At 34.0% G+C, this 21,973-nt stretch overlaps 1 protein-coding gene across 1 annotated transcript; it reads left to right on the top strand.

Moving 5' to 3' along the window:
- The first annotated feature begins 1,836 nt into the window (after positions 1-1,836).
- On the top strand, positions 1,837-7,101 carry LOC142626320 (protein WVD2-like 3). The gene is made up of 7 exons (XM_075800142.1): positions 1,837-1,975; positions 4,554-5,112; positions 5,316-5,404; positions 5,523-5,616; positions 5,734-5,805; positions 6,005-6,115; positions 6,607-7,101. The coding sequence occupies exons 2-7, from the start codon at positions 4,558-4,560 to the stop codon at positions 6,910-6,912; spliced, it is 1,227 nt and encodes a 408-aa protein (XP_075656257.1). The 5' UTR covers positions 1,837-1,975; positions 4,554-4,557; the 3' UTR covers positions 6,913-7,101.
- The last annotated feature ends 14,872 nt before the right edge of the window (positions 7,102-21,973 follow it).

Genomic DNA, 21,973 nt, shown 5'->3' with positions numbered 1-21,973 from the left:
AGGTGTTTGGCATGTAAGTTTAAACACACAGCTACACATTTTAAATAACATTACACAAATTTTCACTCACACGTATATCAAAAATACTCAAACAACATAATTTAAACTACTCTACCAAACACCTTCTAATTTTCTTAAGCCAAATATCATAAATATAATCGTGTAAGAATTACTAGAAAATTATTTTACTATTAATTTTCATAAAAAATAAATTTCAATTGACTTTATAAAATTTGTTTGATACATTTTTAATCTTTTTTATGAGATACTACTATCCTTAAAAGACTATTTTTTTAAATAAGGAGGGCTCGGTTTGATAAATAATATTGGAGACCACAATTTGACTTTCTACAACTACTCTAAAAACAGGCTTGTGTGATATAATGTCAAAAGCCATAAAAGATTTGAGTGTGTCATCCTTATCACCAATTAGTTTTGAGGTGGAATGACATAGCTTACGGTCTGACAAATGGTATCAAAGCCATGATCATGGAGTCACAAGAGTGTCATTGGGAGGGAAAGATTGTTGAGGGGACCACAATTTGTGTGTGTCTTCTTTATCATGGGTGTGTTCACAGTCTGACAAATAACATATATAAAATTACTTGAAACTATTATTTGGAGGATCTCTCCTTTGGTCCATTATAGTTCTGTCTCATTTATCAAAATGAGGCTCATACCATCAAAAATTTTGTAAATTAATTGATATCTTTTATTATTTTTAACGAAAATATAAAAAATTTAAATCTCCCTCTTCTCTTATTGTTGTAACCATTGTTATTGATTCCGTTCCGTTCCGGCCGGAACGGCCGGAATTTTTCGTTCCGGTATGCAAACCGGTACCGGAATACCCAACGTTCCACCTCGGGCCAGATTTCGGGCCATTCCGGTCCATTCCGGCCATTCCGGTCCATTCCGGCCAATTCCGGCCGAGATGTGAATTCCGGCCGGTACATGATTTGGCCTATGGAAAAAAAAAAAAAAAAAAAAAATTTGATGGCTAATATTATGTTATAAATTTTGTTGGCTTATTAGTTATTAATTATTATGTGCTTATGTAATGAGTAATGACTTGTTATAAATCTTCTTATTGTTTGATGTTGTATTGAGGTTTAAGACATAAAAGTTAAGACTAAATGTTTTGTATTATTTGATGTTTAGTTATTGTCTTGTAAATCTTCTTATTGTGTGATGTTAAATAGATGTTATATTGATGTTTAAGACTTAAGAGTTAAGACTAAATGATTTGTATTATTTGAAATTTAGTTATTTATTTATTAGAATTGACAATTTTATGTTTTACAAGAATATATATAATTTAATTTTTAGGAACCCGAAACACCTTAAAACGGTACGCCGAAATCGGCCGGTACCGAAATATGCCATTCCACTGGACAAACCGAAACGGGGTCCGAAACGGTATTAATAACAATGGTTGTAACTAACTATATAAAACAGAGTCTTGAACCAATTTAGTTTCATCATAAAAGCGAACATATAATCTTATGGTTTCACAAATTTTGAGCTACAAATATATTTTTATGCAGTTTTTGTTTTGAAAAAATAATTCTAGAGCAAATTAAAAAAAAAAAAAAATCAAGGGGTACACTTATTAATCACCATCATATTTTTTCGGTAAGAAAAAAAAAAAAAAACCATCATATTTTATGCGTCCCTCGGAAAATCCCTCTCTTTTTAGTACCGTATAGCGATTTCTGTATATAATTTGAAAATAATTGCGGTATGGTTAGGCCGTGAAGTAACGGCGTGAAACACCGACGGGGTACTGTGCACACATATAAAACCCAGAAACAGAAACATTATTATAGTGTAACATACACAAAAGACACAGAGAAAGAGAGACACACAAACAAACAAACAAACACTCTCTCACACAGCTCGATAAGGCAACAACAACAACAACAACAACAAATCTCATCTCTTCACAGATCCGACCGATACCCAAACCGAAATCGTGAGTTGTTTTTTACTACATTCTGCTTCTTCTTCTTCTTCTACCTCTGCCTCTCGATCTGCTTTACCGATCTGATATCTTCTTTGCATGCACTACTACTAGGAATGTAGCTCTAAACTCAATTTACTATAAATTCAAACCTCAATGCCTGTTCGATCTGTAATGCTCTCGTTTTGAAAAAAAAAAAAAATGTTTACTTATTGCTTTGTCTGGTTGCTGAGAAAAAAGATTGTGAATTTTTTTTTTTTAAATTTTTAAATTTGAATTGTTTAGGGGCTAAGAGAGCAAGCTATTTAGCTTAGTTATATTGAGATTTTTCTTAATGTATGTGGGTTTGAATTATTTTTAAATTATAAACATAATATAAGATTTGTGGTTCGATTTTCTATTATTGGGAAACTAATGCAAGTTTCTAAATTCTGATGAAGTTTATCAATCAATCTTGGATTTGGAAAATAGAAAATGCATCTATTTGGTTTAGTTGTGTATTTTGTAGAGATTCAGATTCGGGGACAAGTTTGAGCTATCGCTTTATTAGTTTCTAGATTGATTTATTTAAAGTTGCACTTAGTGAATGGGTGATTGCTATTCCTTAATTAGTCAGTTATAGAATTAGTGAAAGATTGGATTCAGTAATACGGCAATTTCTTTGTTGCTATGACTATATTTTAAGCTATTAGTGTTTCTCCTAGTCATTGACCTTGTCAAAATTCAAAAAATTTTGACTTTTTCTTGATGGTGTTCCTGGATAATTGGACATTGATACTCCGTTGAATCTATATTAGACTCATTATCATAATTTTGGATCATGATGGCGCCCCCGGATAATTGGATATTGATGCTCTGCCGAGTCTTATATTAGACTCATTATCGAAATTTTGGTTTGAGCATACTCACCTCCATGATTTGCCATAGCTTTGGGGGTTTTTTTTTTTCTTTCCCCAGCATTTAACACGCCCGGGCTTTTCCAATGTTTTGATGGGAAATGACTCTGTTGGTGGCTTCTTTTTGTTAAATAGTCAACATTTTTTTTTTTTGTGTTTTGTAAAGCCATTATGGTTCTTAATATTTTCACCCCTACAATAATCTGTTTTTTTCTCAATGCTATTGTCTTTTGTCAATGTGAATAGCCCATTCTTATCTTCCTTATCACAGATGCACACGTAATTGCACATGCAGGCAACATTAGCAAGAAACAATTAAACAGTAGTTTAAGATTTTCCTACTGTTTTGGGATTTCGGTGCCTGTTGTCTGTAGTTTGGCGTCCCTGTCTATGTGATATTGGTTACTTATGCATAGAGTTTCCTCATGTCCTTTCTTTGTACATTCTTTCCTATTTTTGCAATCTGATTTCAGATTTGTTTCTTATAAAGACAGTGGCCTACAGTCTTTTTTTATTTATTTTAGAAGTCAATAGTTTGGGTAGGGGGCATTTGAACGTGGACATCTTTGTTGGAAACACCACAATATGGCAATTGGGCCACAAGACTCTCTCTGTCTACATGGTCCTTTGACCTCGCTAATTCGTTGCCTTGGGTGAATATACTTTTATATAAATATCATATTTTCCTATTATCTCTGTACACATTAGCCTTTAAAATTCATTGTGTGCCTGTTGTCTGTTAAATGTGCTGAATCTTGCTTAAGAATGTTTGAAACTCCACTTTCCATTATGAGGCTTTAATTCTTAAGTTTCGCTTTAATTCCTAAGTTTCTTTTTTACTTCTCTTTCCTCTCGGCTAGCAACGAGGGTGGTATTAGCAAGAGTTAGCTTCCTCCATGGTAACGGCTTTAGTAGAGCCCATAGGAAGAGAGCTGTCAAGAATACCTCCTTGGGTAGTGTAGAGTATGTGTGTAACTTACCTATAAAAAAATAAAAGAAAAACCTTAGTTAGTGCATAAGCATCAACCGGAGACATAATGCTTTGTAGATTGCTTTCTTTACCTTTGGTTTTGGTTTGGGGGGAAGGATTTGAAGAACAATGTCTTGTATATTATTTTATATAAATTTAAAAGTTATATGATTTTACTTAAACAAAAACACTAACTTATCAAAAAAAAAAAAAAACTTAAAAAAAAACACAAGTCATGTTATGGATTTGAATTGACATATTACACCTAGTCCATGTTAATAAAGCCCAAATACATCCACAAATTTCATCAACGGAAAAAAATGGTCATTTCCTGCTCTATTCAAGTCATTTAAACTAAAAATGGAAATCCAAAACCCTCTTAAATTTCTCGGTGTCACACTTGATGTGCACCTTGTATGTTCACTGTAATCCGTAATCTTATAAATTATATCACAACTTTTGAGTATAGCTTCTACTTCCCTTAACTATAGTCTCTATAACATAAGTTTTTTCTCAGTCAGTAGGATTAATTTTTTTGATAGCACATAAAAGAAATGATATAAAATGTTATGATTTAAATGGCTTGAGATAGTAACTTGGAAATTAAAGCAAAATTGAATTAGGAAAAGTAATGATTGGGAGTTTTGGTGTGCAGAGATATTTGTGTCACTGAATAGCATGACCTAATGAATGAGAATATAATACATATGTTTCTTTATTACAGTGCAATGGGGGTAGAAGTTTCAGATGTTTGTTTGGACAAGGAGCCAGATTGTGTCACGTTTTATTCAAATGGTATTTCCAATGATTCAAATCATGAAACTGCTCCCAATCATCATGATGGTTCAGACACATATGAGCATATTAATGAGGCTCCTGAAATCCAAAGTTCAGAAGAGAGCACTGAAGCAAAGGAATACGAAGTGAAGGAATGTACCACTGAAAATACAGTTGAGGTATCTGAACTCCATCAAAATGAGAAATATGAGGAAGAGGAGAATGCGGTAACCTCACACTTAAAGGCTTGCCTGCCTAAGGAAAAGGAAAAATCAGAAACCCAAAATAAAAAGGACAATAGTAAGTCACGAGTTTCTATCAAGCAAGCATGTAGACCTGTTGCCGCAAATGTTCGAACAAAACACACTGTTCCACAGCCATTTGCCCTAGCAACTGAAAAGCGTGCCTCCATTGGAGCTCGTCCTACTGGCATTCAACCTGATGCAAGCACTGGTGTGAATAAATTGTCTACTGTGCGACATCCAAATACCGCAAAGCCCAGTCAGGTAACTGCTGACTGATTCTGGTTTTCTTGTAAAAATTCTTGATTCTCCTTTTTGACCAAGTATTTGAAAAAAGGAATCTCATAGGATCACAAGCCTCAAATTATAAATAAATTATAGTTCTCTGGTTGGTAAAACATAGATTTTATACGATAGGCTTAGAATTTGATTTTATATGATCTTGAAACTTCTGTATGTTTATGCAGCAAATATCTCATATGGTATCAAGGAAGCCACTGCAGCCTGATAACAAGAAACATCCTGATGAAGAAGATTCTTGTTCTGTTGCTTCCTCGTATGCTCTTACACCCTGCAGTCTGAGTTACTCGTTTTACTTTGATTTCTTTCTTAGTTGTCTACTGTCTTCCTCACTCTCAGTTTTTGAATTTGATTTCCCCCTTGCCTATGCACAGCACTGCAGCTTCTACACAGGCAATTAAGTCCAAGGCAACTGCTTCATCGGCTCCAACATTTAGATGCACTGAACGTGCAGAAAAACGGAAGGAGGTAGTTCATGAAAAATATCTATGTGAAGTTCCTTTTATTTTTGAATTTTTAAGTATTGTGTCGATGACATAACCTAAATGCAAAACTGCATGCCCCTATCATGTTGCCATGTTTCAGTTTTATACGAAATTAGAGGAGAAGCACCAAGCATTGGAGGCTCAGAAATCTCAAAGTGAAGCAAGAACAAAGGTAGGATACTTTCTCAAGTATCTGTCTACCAGAATATATAGTACTCTCTCCCTCTCTCTCATGATGGTGAATTGATAGTGTTTCTTCTTCCATTGCTTCTCTCAACTCGTTTTGGCTATTAATGATGTATGGCTATGACATTAAAGTCTAAAATTATTTACTTTGCCTTTGTCCTCTTCATCAATTTTGAAATTTGAAGGAAGAGAAAGAGGCAGCTATTAAACAACTGAGGAAGAGTTTAACGTTTAAGGCAAATCCAATGCCAAGCTTCTACCATGAGGGACCTCCACCAAAGGTTGAACTCAAAAAGGTACTTCATAGACCTTTCTCATTCTTATGCTGTCCTAAAGAACTAAAGAAGTACCGCTCTTGTCCAGAATGTAGATTGGCCTTTTGAATTTCATAAGAATCTCTACATGTTTAATTTTCATTGCTCCTTTAATTTTGTTCTTGGTTTGTCCTTGGCTCTTCTCTCTTCTGTTCTTTGAGTGGTGTCACCTTGGTTCAGTTCTAATGAAATTTACTTATCACAACATGAAAATATAGGATTTTTAGCTAGTATTTGAACCTCTAAACTCTCAGTGGATAAAAATGACAGAAAATGAAACCCTAAGGGGTAACACAATTGGCTAGGGACCACGGCTCATAAAGTGGAGGTTACTAGGTTGAATCTTCCATTCCCCCTTCCATTGGGGCCAGCCTTACTTTAAAAAAAAAAAGAAAAAAAGAAGAAGAGGAAGACAGAAAATGAGTATTTTATGGCAGCTTAAAATTTGATTTGTTGCTTTGCATGACTGATAGATGCCACCAACTCGTGCAAAATCACCAAAGCTGGGCCGAAGGAAGAGCTTCGGTGATGCAGTCAATTCATCCCAGGGAGACAAGGTTAAAACAGCAGGTGCTCTGAGAAGTCGTCGAAGTCTTGGTATTTTCAAAGAAGAGACCACCACCAACGGCTCCACCATTATTAAGGATCAGAGCAACATCCACAATGGTGATGCCATTTACAAATTCAAAGATGAACCCAATGAAGTGGAAGAGATAAACAAATCAATTGTGACCAAGATAAATGGTCAGGGAAATGTGGACATTGCTGTCCATTCTTGAGTTTCTGGTGAGTTTATAATTTATAAGAGGAAATGGACTTCATTTTCTCGAGTTTTCTTGTGACTGCTCTCAAAAATGTGTAATTTATTTCCTTCAACTTGCAAGGACTTGTTGCGGTGCTTTATTTAATGTATGATGTGTAAATTCTGTAAGTTATGTCCATTTATATATATAAAGAGTTATTCCTCATTTTGGCTGTAAAAATTATTGAATTTTCATTTGCCTGAGTGGAAGTGAAAGTGTTGTTGTACAAATGGCTATCCACCAAAAACAACAGCCAAGGGCATTACGTACATAGGCCCCCAGAGTGGTGTAATTATTTTTTCTGGACAGAAGGGATGGTCTGACTAGGATTTCGAAATTTTTTCTTTTGGTGGTTTGGGATATTGTACAAAATAGTACTTGTAACATAATGATGATTTTTTTCGTTTTCAATGAAGATTGTGTAAGCAATTTGCTTGGTAGTGTGCGAGAAGTGATGTTAGCTTAATGTTCCATGATTGAAAGAGGGATTTAAAGTTAAGGTTAAGGGACCCTTTAAAAAGTTGTGCTTTGCTGGGTTGGAAATCCTTATTTTGCGTAATTATGGTAAGCCTCATTATGAAAAGGTCTTAAAGCAAAAGAAAAAATAAAGATGCCATGGAGCGTAAAGCGCCTAGTGTTAAAGACTTAAAGCTTCTAAGTTGCTATCAGTCAATCACACAGCAAAAGATTACTTTCTGAGCCGACCATTGTCCCATTTGTGGAAGCAAAATTGTTGGTCAAAAAGGATGCTGGTTCCAAAATTCGCTCTACTTTATGCTCTTGATTCCCACCTATAAGGTGTGTTTGATTCTAATGTTTTTAATACATTTTGGAACTCCAATTTGCTAAATCTAATCAATTATCTTGGAATTCTTTTTTTAAAAAAATTTATAAATATTAGGCTGAAACCGAGTTGTGCTGTTGTGCATGATGCTAAATTGTTTAAAAATGACAGTTTGATGATTGGAGAATGGCAGAGATTTTGCCATTTAGCCTACTTTCTCCTCCTCTTTAGCTGACTCTGCACCCATAATTCGACCTGGCATTGCATGAGCGACTTATTAAACTCCCTGGACCAACCTTTGGGAAAGGGAAAGGCTCTAGATGAAGTGCAGGCATGGGCTATAGTTAACTACCCCACCCTCAAAAGGCTGTAGCAAGCCTCCATCACAAGTTTACTGCCTGTCCTAACTCCCTGTATGCTCACCTACCATCAACATCGCCTGTACTGGCTACGAACCCAGCTGATTGCCAGCTTTTAGGGAGTCAAATGTAAAATGGATTAATAATTCGATTGGGAGGAGAGAATGGAAGAAAAAAAAAATTTAGAATACTCTTCTATTCATTTGTTTGGGAGTTTTAATAGAGGGAATGAAAAGTTTATTCTCTTATTTGAGACTTTAAGTGGAGGGAATGAAATGAGTAGGAGAGAATACTCATTCTTTTCTATTCTCATAAAATCTCGAATTTTTATTTCCTCCAAAAGTGAGAAGAATTGGAGGGAATGAAATTAAATTTAATGAATTTTTTTTGGAGAAATTATAGTTAACCCACCTGTGGTTAGACCCATTTTCACTTTGCCTATCCGTGGTTCAAAACTTAATACTTTGTCCACTTGAGGCAACTTCCGTTAGGGCTTTGTTACCCACCTCTCCCTTTGCCATTAGAAAAACATACTTTTAGTGAAAAACAAACATTACAAAAATAAAAAAGTTAGGGCTTTTGATTGCTTAGGCTCCGTCCGTTTGGAGTGAAGATAGAGAGGATGGAAAACAAAGGGAGGAAAATAGACATTTTCCACTGTTCGTTTGGAGAGAAAACAAAGGGAGGATAGAAAACCGGGAGGAAAATTTTCCTCCCGGGCCCACAAAAATTTTTCCTCCCAAATTGGGAGGAAAACTGTGGGGAGAAAAGTTGGGATAGGGCCTTTTATTAAAAAGCCCCCATCCCACCTGAACGTTGTTCCTCTTTTTTTTTTTCCTTCAATGTTACTGAATGTTGTTCTTTTTTTTTCTTTTTTTTTTCAACATTACTGAACTTTTTTTTTTCAACATTACTGAATGTTTTTTTTTTAACATTACCTAAACATTTTATATTATGTAATGAGTACAAATAAATCTATTTCTTACATATTATATAACAAGAGTATAACAATCAATTTATATAAATTACATTTTCTACCCTCCCACTTTTCCACCCTTCCAACCGGATACACACGAGGGAAAACTAAATATTTTCCATCCTTCCACTTTTCTATCTTCCCACAATTTTCAATCCTGTCACTTTTCCACCCCTCCAACTGAACAGACCCTTAAGAACTTCTATAAGAACAAAGTGAAGGAATAGCACACACATCAAATATGCTATAGTTCTAAAGTTCTAAAAAATATACAAAAATAAGAGAAATGAAGATCAAATATGCTATAGTTCTAAAGTTCTATAAAAGATAATCCGTTATTCAAAAAATAAAAAAAGATAATCCAAAAACCCAACCGGTTTTAAAAACTACCAAATAACTGGCAATTTCATTTTCAAACCATCAAAATATCACGTCAGCCAAGAGAGGGATTGATAAGATTCTCTCCAAATTTCAAAGAGAGAGAAGCAAATCCACCACTAATCTCTAATCTCTAATCTACCAACTCCGATATCCGTTGATCTCCCAAATTCAATTTCTGCCGATCTCCAACTCTGATCTCCCAAATTAGATCTTTGCTAATCTCTGTGGTTGTTGATCTGTGTCGCCAAGCTTGCCCTTCGCAGAAGCTGACTTATTTTTCTCAACAACCAAAGCCACAACCCATAAATCCACTCGTTTCTTCTAAGATCAAGTCCCAAGTGATACGTTGTTGATTGGGTAATTTGTGGGTTATTAGCGATTTAGATACTTGATTTTTTGGATTTGATGATTCAAGTGTTTTGCTACTGTGGTTGGGATTCAGAATGGGTTTGAAGTTGGAATTGGGGGTGGGTTTGCTACTGTGGTTGGGAATCAGAGTGGGTTTAAGGTTGGAATTGGGGGTGGATTTGAAGTTGGAAGGTTCCTTCCCTTTCCTTGATTGGTAGTGTTTGGTTGTGCAGAAAAAGGACTGAGAGTTAGGAGAGGCACAAGTAGTACCTAGGGTCGCCATCACACCGCCAAACCCATGGCTGATTTACCACAATTCAAACCCACAACTGGATTTCTCTTTACCTCATTCTTCAGTTGTTGATTGCTTATCTCTATCTCACTCTCATTTGTTAATAATGTTGCTGGTTGTTTTGAGATTGTTGGTCTTCTTGTAAAAACGGGTTCACAATTTTGAGTTGTTATGAAATTGTTGATATTGATATAGATTAAAAGTGATTTCATTGAGCCCTTTGATTCGTGTGCTATTCCTCCACTTTGTTCTCATAGAAGTTCTTAAGCAATCAAAACCCTAACTTTTTTATTTTTGTTATGTTTGTTTTTCCCTAAAAATATGTTTTTCTAATGGCAAAGGGAGATGTGGGTAACAGATCCTTAATGGAAGTTACCTTAGGTAGGCAAAGTGTTAAGTTTTGAATTACGGATAAGCAAAGTGAAAACAAGCCTAATCACAAGTGGGTTTACTTTAATTTCCCCATTTTTTTTTACTAAAACTACTAAAATACCCTTATATATTTAGCCTTTTATTTTAAAATAGGAGCTTAATAGTAATATTGCCATAAAATAATTCCATTCATTTCTCTCCATGTTACTCCCAAACAAGGATACTTACATTTCAATCATTTCCATTCATTTATTTTAAAACATCCAAACAAGGTTATTTAATTCCATTCTATTCTTTTCCCTTACTTAAATACATTTCATTCCATTCTATTCCTTTATGATTATTCATTTCCATTTCATTCCCTTACGAACTCCCGAATGATGCCTAAAGTTAAGATGTAATTTAAGTAAAGTATGTTGTTAGTTTTTTAGGCCTTAGAAGCACTAGTTAACCAATTTTAAGGCCAAGTAATTAATTAATCCAATTTTGAACAACCTTTGGTTAGAGTAAAACAACCAATATTGTACACCAAAATAAATAGCAGCAGAGAAATTGCACATAATATGGTGACCCAAAGAAAACCAATACAACAATTTTTCCAAATTAAAAATCACTGGGAGGGCTTGACCTTACTAACCTTAAGGCAAAAGAAATCTATTAATTGAATTGAAATTTTACAATTATAGAATAACCATATAATAAATTGCTACAACCTAGTAGTATTTAGTGACGTTACCCAACACAGCTTTGAATCCATTGACTCTTAAGTTATGGAGTTTGTTGCACGTAAACTTCCATTCACTACTTCAATTACTCACTTAAAGATTATGGCCCAACACTTGGTCTTCTAGAATTTGCAGCAACTTCGATACCACTGGATTTGAATATGCTTCAATCTTGATCATTGGTAGAGACTTTTGAGAGCAAGAGGCACAAAACCTTCAGATTTACAATCAATTGCTCTCCAAAAGTCTTTTTCACGACCTCTAGGGCTTTCTTAATATCTTAGGCTTAGAAAACATGAAACCCTAATGACTTGATCGGTTGAATGGGCTTAATTTGTGTTTATGAATTGTGCAATTTGATCAATCCAAAATAGGCTTGATCAAATTGAATATGTTTGATCTATTGAACAGGGGTGGTGTTATGCATGGTTTTAAAAACCGAACCGGGCATCAAATCTTTTTTTAAAAATTTCTGATTCAACCCCAGTTTTTACCAGACCAGACTGGCTCCCAGTTCCCGGTTAAACCAGTTGGACCGGTCGGTTAGGTCCGATTTTTAAAATAGTGACGTTATGTTCAAGCCAGGGGGTTCAAATGAACCCCTTGACTTGTCAATATATATATAATTTTTTTAACTTTTATTTTGACCCTCCCTAAAATAAAATTTTGAACACCCTGATCCTAAATTTTATTTAAACCCAACAAAAATAGATTTGAATATGATCATCTTAATGCTACTTTCATAATATTTTCACAATAAATATTATATGACAAGTTGTAACTAGTTTTTATTTAGACTCATAATTAACATCACTTTTTACCTACCATTAACAACTTGCCATCTAGATTTTGTTATAAAATTTTTGTGAAAGTATTGTGTATTGAATATTATTAAAAAAAAGTTTCATTTTTGCTCATTTGTTAAAAATATATATGTATATTCTCTGCAGGACTCTGGCTTACTTTATTGTTAACAGCAAAATGCAGCTGTTTTTTCATGCACTTTTTTTCTCCATAAGCAAAAAATTACACTACTGTTACAACCATTATATCTCTATCTACATTTGTTATTCTTTCCCATTATCTTTATCTCTCTTTCTCTCTTCTGTATTTTCTTAGTTTTCTCTCTATTTGATCAAATTGTTTGATAAATACTTTACAGATTTTCAAGTCCAAGAAATTGCTTAAATTCCAAGAGAGCAATCACATGTATGATTAAAAAGCCATACATGATTCTTAAAAAAAAAAAAAAACCATACACTTCAAAAGCAAAAACTTATATTAGTTACTATTTTTTTTTCTTTGTTTCACATTACTCTTAGTTCTACTCTTAGATGTGTTAGTATTCTTCTTTATCATATATTTTTATTTAAATGATAATACATATAAATATAATAAATTATTATTAATTTGACAAAAATGTATGATTAATTATTTAATTATATTTGTTGCCTTACCGAACTTTAAACTATTAATAACTTTTTTATATTATTGTACAATATAGTTGTATTATATATTGAATTGTATGTAGAATACTATTTTAAATTATTGTATATAATATGGAAGTTGTATGTACAAAAAAAATATATCATTTTATTTTTTATTTACTCCCATGACAAATTTCTTACTCTATTATTGTTGAACCCTCTAAAAAAAAGTCCTGGAGTCGCCACTGCTATTGAACAACTATAAAAAAGCTGTCAAACTCGCAGAAACTTGTATTCGAAATGCAAAACTAGGCAATTGTCTTATTTTTAACAAACTTACTTCTAAACAACATACAAGACATATTTTGCTCATGATTTGCCAACCTAAAAACTAAACTCAACGCATGTAAATTGTAATGCTAGTTATGGGTGGATAATGGTTCTTTTGATCAGGAAGGCTCCAACAATTGAGGAATTCCACTCCAGAGAGAGATCTTGCATGTTATCAGAAAATACCATAGTCAAAATGGCTGCCCTTGGGGGTTTGGGAGGTGTGGGTTTTGGGAATTCCATCTTGGAGGGGATAGACCATTTCTCATTTAATGCAAGGCAAGATAGTTGAGGGCGCATGTACGTAGTATGAAAGTGATTACAATTGAACATTTAATTTGCCTTTTGAGGACAACTTTGAGTAACGGGCCTTATGTTGGAGAGTACATGGTAGCTTGTAATTCAAGATAGGCCATGTAGTACCATTCTAATAATGCAAGTCGTTCTCACTTGTACCACTGATCTGTCTATTAACATCCGCACCCTTCTGAAAACTAGTCACTAAGAGATGTTCTACTCAGTGCCGCATTTGGTTGATTTGATCTCAATTCATTTTCTCCTTATGTTTATGACCCTCTAATATAGATTATTTGTTGGGATGGATTATTATTATCTCAAAGTTTTATACCAATATCCTCATTAATTTTCGATTTCTTTTTTCCAAAAAAAATTAGCAAGTTATTTACCATAGAAAGATGATGAATATTATCAGTGGCATCACTTCATGGAACCTTTCTACTTTTATTTCCAATGTCCACTTCCATTTCTTCTTTTTTTATGTTGGCTCTGCTTAAGCTTTATAGGCCAACCTCTATTTCTTTTCATTTAAGCTTGGAATCGTACTATTTGGGGCATGCCCTTCATGAATGTCGGTACTACCACCTCTCTCATATTCCCCTTTTCTTCAAGTGGGAAGCAAAAGAGACCTCCTTTAAGCACCCATGTCAAGATCATCATACACAAATCTCCTCCTTTAAGCTCCATTCTGTTTCAACAATAACATCAAATCTCTAAGCAATTATGATCAATGTTGTGATAAGATTGGCCCATCGGATGGAGATAAGCTATGCCACATGTTTTAATTGGAGGACTTGTAAGGCAATGCTTTTGAAAGAGGGTATGGGGGGTTAGAATAGAGCTTTTGGTAGTCTTTTTTAAGATACTAAAAGCTCTTTGCTTTGACCTCAATTTTGCACTAACCCTTCGGAGATGTGACAAAATTTATTATCAATGCTAAGTGGTTTTAACTTCTCTCACCAAACTATAATTCTATTTTCTTTTTCAATTAATCATTTTGACATCTTATATATTATCTATTGCCCTAATTTTAAGGTTTGTTTGGCCCTGTTTATAAAAATATAAAAATCAACATTGACTTTAGAGAATTTCTTTGATTTGTACACGCATGCAAGATGACAATTTTGGTGTAACAAATAAAAGACCAACCCGATGACTAAAGGAGAGACATGTTAAAGAAAAAAGGTAGAGAGTGTGTACATGTATGTGTATTATTGGTTCTAAAATTGCATATAAATTCCTCTTACATTAGAATAGATCATATATTTGCAAAGTTTACATCCATGTGAGAGCGATATTGACATGTTACTGTTACACAAAATAATAATATTGTTATTATCATTTTGGAAATTTCTAGATGATGAATATAAATCTTAAAATTTCAAATTTCATCTATCATACTATTAGTTGATGGAATTTTCGAATTACTAGTAAAAAGAAATTGGAATGTTCAACCAAAAGGTTGGTACATGATTTCCTTATATATGATAATAACCCATCTAGGTGGTACTCAGCCAAACACAGCCTTAGTCTAACATACACTTGAAAGTGTGAAAAGTTAGATAGGGGGAGCTGTAGAAAGTGGGACTCCCTGTCACTTGACTCGCAAAAGACCCCTACTCCCTTCCCACGTATATAAGGGCCCCTGAAAAAACTATGCATGGCCAAATCAAAATAAAACAGTCTTCTCTCTCTCTTCTCTCTCTCTCTCTCTCTCTCTCTCCATGAAAATTGTTGAGGGGAATGCTGTCTGGTTCGAGACCATTTCTTCTGAAGCTCTCAGATAGCATCATTCAAATGATCTCGGACCAGGCTTCATTCCCCCCAACTCATAAATTACTCTGCCGCATTCACCACTTAGCTCTAAACCCTTCACGCATCATTTATATTCGCAAGGCCTAACATCAAAGGATCCAATATCATTTCCTGTTTTAACATGTAAGTTTTTTAGCTTCTTCTTTTTATTTTTTTTCAATATACTTCTGTTTCAACTGTATTTATGCATATACTATGCATCTCTTCCTTGTTCTTTTTCTTTTTTCTAAGGAGGGAGGCAAGCTGCAATTGAAGTTCACTAATCCTAACAGGTAAATATCATGGCCTAGCTAGGAAGCATCACTTTCAATGATTCCTGGAATTTTCAACGTGATTTAAAAAATAAAAAACCATATTTTTCCTTCGAAACATGCAACTAGAAGTGCACCAAAACTCTGATCTCAAAAGGGATGTAGACTACCAAGACCATTGCTTTTAAATAAAATTGAATTGTATGCCACAATATTGAGGCTATTTTTTCTTAGTTTTGTTTTTTCCTTGATCAAAAGAAAGACTTTATCATGCAAGTTGCTAAAACTACTAGTCATCTAAGTCTCACAAGAGAATGCACATACTATATATATTTGTTAATGAGAAGCAAACTAGGACAATTTGGAAAGAGAAAAGAGAAAGAAATTTCTTGAAGTCATTTGTTTCAGCTTCACTATTTCAAATCTTTGAAAAGGTCAGGAAGATCACTTAACAAACCATTGTGAAATCATACTTTCTAGGAGTTTGGTTTCAAATGCTCCCCTAGTCTGCACACCCCATTTCTTTGATTTTACCAAATTCGTTGAAAAAACTGGCATGAATGTTAGTGTGAAAATATGACTGAAAAGTAAAAAAAACAAATAAATGAAAACAAAGTTGTGTTTTATCTTTTTGTGGTTGAACTTTAGCCAAATTGGCTTTGCTTGCAGGGAGTTGCAAAGAATATAAGCTTGGGAGCTAGCTTTCACTTTGTGTGTTGCATGAGGGGAGGGAGATATTCTTTGTGTGTATCCATCAAAGTTGAGCTTTGAATTCACTCCTTTTTCACCTTAAGACTGCCATCATAACCATCTCCTTAGTCTTAGCCCGTTTCTCACTTTTTAACATCATGTGGGTCAGGGTTGTGCATGAAAAACCTATACGACCATGTGGGTCTGTGCTTGCTGGATCTTACTATTTGGCTATGCCCCACTATTTTCTACTGTGGCTCATACATGCATGTGAAAGTATTTAACACCTTATCAAAAAGGTTCACATACAAGTCATAAAGACGATACCAATATGTCACTTGAATGTGCGAAATTTAGGAAGAAACAAAAATTAAAGACAAAATGTTCTGATGTGTATAACTAGTAATCTTTTGTGAATTTGACTCTACAAGTTATTGGTAAGAAATTAAAATTGATTATGTACTTCCATTCTATCTTTGTCTCTAGGATTTGGAGAAACCGAGAAGCCACTTTAAAATAGGGTTACTAAAAGTTGGGCATCCAATAGGTTGTCCAAACTTCATTGTTAATATTCTAGTGTTTTCTTATCTTGGTAGAGGATAAAAATATATAGTTTCACTACTTTCTTCGTATGCCTTATGCGTATGTTCAGAAACTATTCATTATATATATATATATATTATAAAAATATAATATTCCAAAGTTAATAATTAAAATTTTTCATTTTATCTTTATAATCTTAATTTGTCTCAATTTAATTAGATAATAGAATTATTTTTCAAATTACAGAAAAGTGGACATTAAAAAATTATATTCTAAATTTCTAATTACTATAACGAGAGTGACCCATATGATGATGAGTGTATGCATTTTGTTGCAATTCAAATGAAATTTTGGCACATGGAAATTGGTCAATAGGCAACGTACATTTCCTTCGTTTTGATTTGCCATTGGAAACATTTATTACACATGTTTGTTTGCCACATGACCAAGAATTACAACTTGGAAGAAATGTCAAAAAACGACGATTAAAATACTAAACGAATTAGCGTGTTCGCATCACCACAGCTGGTTCCAACAAGGTGCCACAATGTATATTTTTCAAATCCATCATATATAGTTAATAATAATAGTCAATTTGGAAATTTATGTATTGCTTTAATTAATAATTAACCATTATCAAATAAGGACTTTAGGCCAAAAAATTAGTATTAAACCGTCAAAGAGACTTGCATTTCGTGGGTATTACATCAAAGGAAAATATAAGTAGCAACAACACACTAGGTTATTTGCTGTAGTCTGTTGAAATGGATGAATTGAAATACCGTATATGAAAAGGAAATCATGGCGTGAAATGAATGGGTGAATAATTGAAATGGTGTACATGAAACGAAAATCATAGCGGACAAATCTTGCTTTAGCCTTTTCATTGATTTTATAGACCATAATTTATCCGTACAATCAATCAGAAATGGCATTAATTATTTTGGATTCTTAGATACTAGCCATGACTCGCAGAATTGGCTTGCGATCCCCAGAGAGAGGAGTCAAAAGAGAAGAGCGACATCTTGAGTATTCATGACAAAAAGTAATTCCTATGCTCGATAAAGCTATATATGTGGAATTCCTTCTCAATATGGTAGATGGGTTCCCAAACACTACTTTTAGTCACTTTTTTTTGTGACTTGACCATTAATTTCTAAACTCCATAAAGCATTCAACAGCAAATTGGAAATCCTTGGAAAAGTCCATTTTAAAAGAGTGAAAGAGAAATTTTAATGGCCATCACAATCACGATTTTTTTGCAAGCACAAAGTACATTGTTTTAGCAACAGTGATACTTCCCCCTTTCCATTTATACATTAATTCAATATACTCACTCACTACACTAGTTATTATCTTACACTAGCTGTAATTCACCGACCTAGCTATTTAGCATATAGAGAGCTTGTCACAGCAAGTCTCTTCGAAGTTATGAAAGTCCACTATCATTTTAGGGTAAATCAATAGCAACAAGGGATTTCTTGATGGATATAGGGGGTAGTTCATAATCATTGCGCTGATATATAATGCATCAATATATTCTACTTGTATATTCAGCCAAAAATATATATATATTTTACTTGTAAACATCTTAAATAAAATAAAAAAGGGAATTTGAATATTACACGTTTTTGACTGAGAAGTTTCATTTAATCATTAGTCCATGTGTTTGAACATAAAATCAAGGGAGTCAATCTTGTACAAGAGGTTGTACTTATTTGACTAGTAGAACGATATATTTGGCACCGATCAATACCGATGTACCGTTTCGGGTTTACCGTTATTTTTTTATATTTATAAATATATATATATATATATATATATATATATGTGTGTGTGTGTGTGTGTGTGTGTGTGTGTGTGTGTGTGTGTGTGTGTGTGTATTATACTAATAAATATAAAAATTTACTATAAAATATTACCTCAATTCATAATTTTAAACTTTAGTATCAATTAAAAGAAAGAATAAACATAATATAAAAAATAGAAAGTTTAATTATTTATTGCATACTAAAAAACAAATAATACTAATAAGTTAATGCAAGTAAGTTACTATTCTACCCTTACAAAAATTCAAAAATTACAAAACTAAAAATAAAAAAAAATTCGATACTGGCCGGTATTTCCCGAAATAGGCCAATATGGCCGGTACATAGCCGTTACGGCCAGTATTTAAACCGGTACGAAATATTGGTGTTTCGATACTGGTATACATACCGATACGGTATAGACTACATTGCATGAAAGACAACATGCAAATAATGATCAACATGCAAATAATGATCCACATGGGGGGAAAATGTCAAGAGACCCCCTAAACATTGGGGTAGTGGCCATTACACCACCTAAACTCATATTTTAGCCAATTGACTCCCTAAACTTTACATATGTACCAAATGAAATGCACCTATTAGATTGTCGTTTAAGTCACTAACAGAGTAATCATGTGAGATCCACATGTACCTTCATTTAATAAAGCCAAATTGATTGAGAGAGATAGAGAGAGAAAATTCCACCACAGTTCAGTTTGATACAAAGAGAAATTAGGAGGAGAGAGAGAGAGAGAGAGAGAGAGAGACCGGAGCATCTCCAGTGGCCGAACTATGTGGTCCCATCGCTGTTCTTCATTTTTGCTGCCGATATAGAAGCCCGTGTGTCAATTGTAGAAACATCAAGAAGCGTCAATTAAGCATTAACCTTGTGTTGAACATGGATCAAAATCAATGTTGATGCAACATTGTCGGGCTCCAAGACGGCTTTAGCAGTGACAGTTAGGAATCACCTTGGAGATGTAGTTGGTGTGTAGGGTCGTCGTCACCCTTCGTGCTCATCCCTTCAAGCAGAAGCTACTACCCTATAGTGGGCTGTGGAGATTGCAATCTGTGAGAAGTGTCACCAGGTTGTATTTGAAGGTGACACTAAGGCGTGCTTCGAACCTCTCTCTAATCCTGCTCTTATCCCTGATTGGACCATCAATACTTATAGTTATAAGATTCGCCTTATGTCTACGTCTTTCCTTTTTGTTCTTTTCTATTGGGTAAGATGCTGCAATTCAGCAGTCCATGTGGCCACTAGATATGCTGATCAATCTAGACTGTCTTTATTTTTCAATAATGGCAATATTCCGCATGTCATCAAGTCAGTCTGTAAGGAAGATCGCCGGGGGCGGACCCACTAAGGGGCTGGGGGGGCCCTCCCCCCACCCCCCAATTTTTTTGAAAAAATTAAATAGTATATAGGATGGAAAAAAAAAATCCCCAATTCACCAATATCATAATTCAATAATTCATAACCAAAAAAATCTCATAGAAAAAAAAATTCCCTTACGGGAGTTGCAACAATTTATATGACTTTTTTGATTGATTTATAAACTATGGGAAAATGAATTACAATATTTATATTTTTTTCAAAAGATAAAATGCCAAAAAAATTTTGGAAGCCAATATTGATGACATAGCATTGCCAACTCTTAATATTGATATCTCAATTTTTTTAAATCCTCAAATAAAGTTTTGAAAAACTTCATTAATGTGATTTTCAGTTGCATCCAAAAGTATGAGATTATCATATTGGTGAGTTGGTCAACATGATAAAATCAACATATTAATTCCAATTACCCAAAATATGGAGATCTGAAGTCCTCTTCTTCTTCTTTGAAAAATGTTAAAATATCATATTGTAACTTTCAACTTTTTTGGTTCATATTATATCCTTCTTGATTTAAATGTTTAGGTAATAAAGTGCAATTTTTTGTCTACCATAATTTTTTTTTAATAAGCCATGTCATATGAATTTTTTTTGGTTCATGCTTTGGTCCCTCCTAGGTTCAAATCCTAGTTCCGTCTGTGAAGATCGCCTTCTTTGTAATCCCTTTTTCTTATTAATATATCATTGCAGATTATCAACAAAAAAAAGTGTTGAACATGGAAGACAACATGCAAATTAATAATGATCCGCATGATTGTAAAATCGATTCAAACATATCTTCGACCTCAAGTAGCTTGGATACAAATCATAATGAAATTGGGCACACGATTAGAAATGCATATATATTTAATTTTCATTATTCAAAGTTTCAAACCCGTGTTTCTTACACGAAATCCCTCTGATGGCCCTATGATCACTTTGACACACTTTAAAGAACAACAGTCATACAATCATTTTGTCCCAAGAAAAACAAATTAACAATGTCAAAGTTTTCCAAAAGATTAGCCTGGGATGTTATGCCAGAATGGGATGTATACCTTACATCAGCAAAAGTTCATATATAACTATAATATAGTAGCGAAATTATTAGGTCCGTCCAGTGGGGTTCACCTCTCATGTGATCAGAGGTGAAGGAATCCCTCAATAATTTTCTTCTTGTATAGGAACAGGAGGCCTTCTATTCTACATCTTGTAACAACTTCTTCACGTAAACAACTTGCTCTTCTTCTCTTTTTTTTTGTTTGTCAGATAACGAATCACGTTCAAGATTCTATTTCGTTCACAACTCAAAAAGCCATAATCTGCGTAAAAAATCTATTAGACAAGGACTTTTGTTTTGTTCTTTTATATATAGTACTAAAACCCATTGCAATTACATGATTTTTTTGTTATAATAGAAACGCATGTTTCACAATTAATTCACACTAAAAAGTAGTTTGGTGCCCTTATACATTGTCATACTTGTTGATGGCACTATCTGACCTTGATTAATGAATAACTGAATTAAGGGAGAAAATAGCACCAGATCGGATCTAGCTATGGCTTTCATCGACAGGAAACTCTCCCATGCTTAAGTTAACAAAAGTGAGGTCTTGCTCTTTTTGTCTTACAAGATGATGTCTAATAATCCGTTTGGATTGAAGGGGAGGGAGGAGGGGTAGTAAAGTGTAAGGTTTTTTGTGCTTAATTTAGATCGATGCCAATATACCCTTATATAATTAGGTGTGTGGTGGTTGATTTTAAGGGTAAATCCAACTATTCTTGATATTTGACTGCAATTAGGATACAAATTGGGGAGTAAATCCAGGGGACACGCCTCTTAAAGCCAATCCCAAAATTCTTTGGATTATTTTTTGGTACACAGGTCAGCTCAACCTCATTTTTTGTTCTTGATCGCTCTTGATTAACCTTAAAGTCAAAGTCAAGGGGTGTCCGGAATGCTAAATATGTCTAGAATTTATATCCACCACCAACATGCACTACAATGTATTTTGTATCAGAAAATTAAGAATATAGGAAACATGATCTGCAACTAGAATTAAGACCAAGTTCAATTAGTAAAGTTTATTATCATCGAATAAGAAATTTGTAATTGAATTTTATCTACGAAATCCATTGGTATTTAAGTGTCTTGACTTAGGTAATGTTTGGATTGGGCTGAAACGCAGTTGCATTGCGTTTCAGCCCTTTTTTTTTTCCTGGACACGCACTTGTCACTGTTCATTGGCCATGAACAGTGA

The sequence above is a fragment of the Castanea sativa genome, chromosome 2 (assembly GCF_040712315.1).
Source record: "Castanea sativa cultivar Marrone di Chiusa Pesio chromosome 2, ASM4071231v1".
In the NCBI taxonomy this organism is placed as follows: Eukaryota; Viridiplantae; Streptophyta; class Magnoliopsida; order Fagales; family Fagaceae; genus Castanea; species Castanea sativa.
The sequence above is the reverse complement of the archived record's forward strand: the minus strand, read 5'-3'. Positions and strand labels throughout refer to the sequence as shown.

What these genes read in the sequence shown, in the direction of transcription:
- LOC142626320 (XM_075800142.1), top strand. Translation starts at nt 4,558, where the DNA reads ATGGGGGTAGAAGTTTCAGATGTTTGTTTGGACAAGGAGCCAGATTGT. An exon ending in TCTTGTTCTGTTGCTTCCTC is followed by an intron (nt 5,405 to 5,522) that starts GTATGCTCTTAC and finishes GCCTATGCACAG; the next exon opens with CACTGCAGCTTCTACACAGG. An exon ending in CAAAGGTTGAACTCAAAAAG is followed by an intron (nt 6,116 to 6,606) that starts GTACTTCATAGA and finishes CATGACTGATAG; the next exon opens with ATGCCACCAACTCGTGCAAA.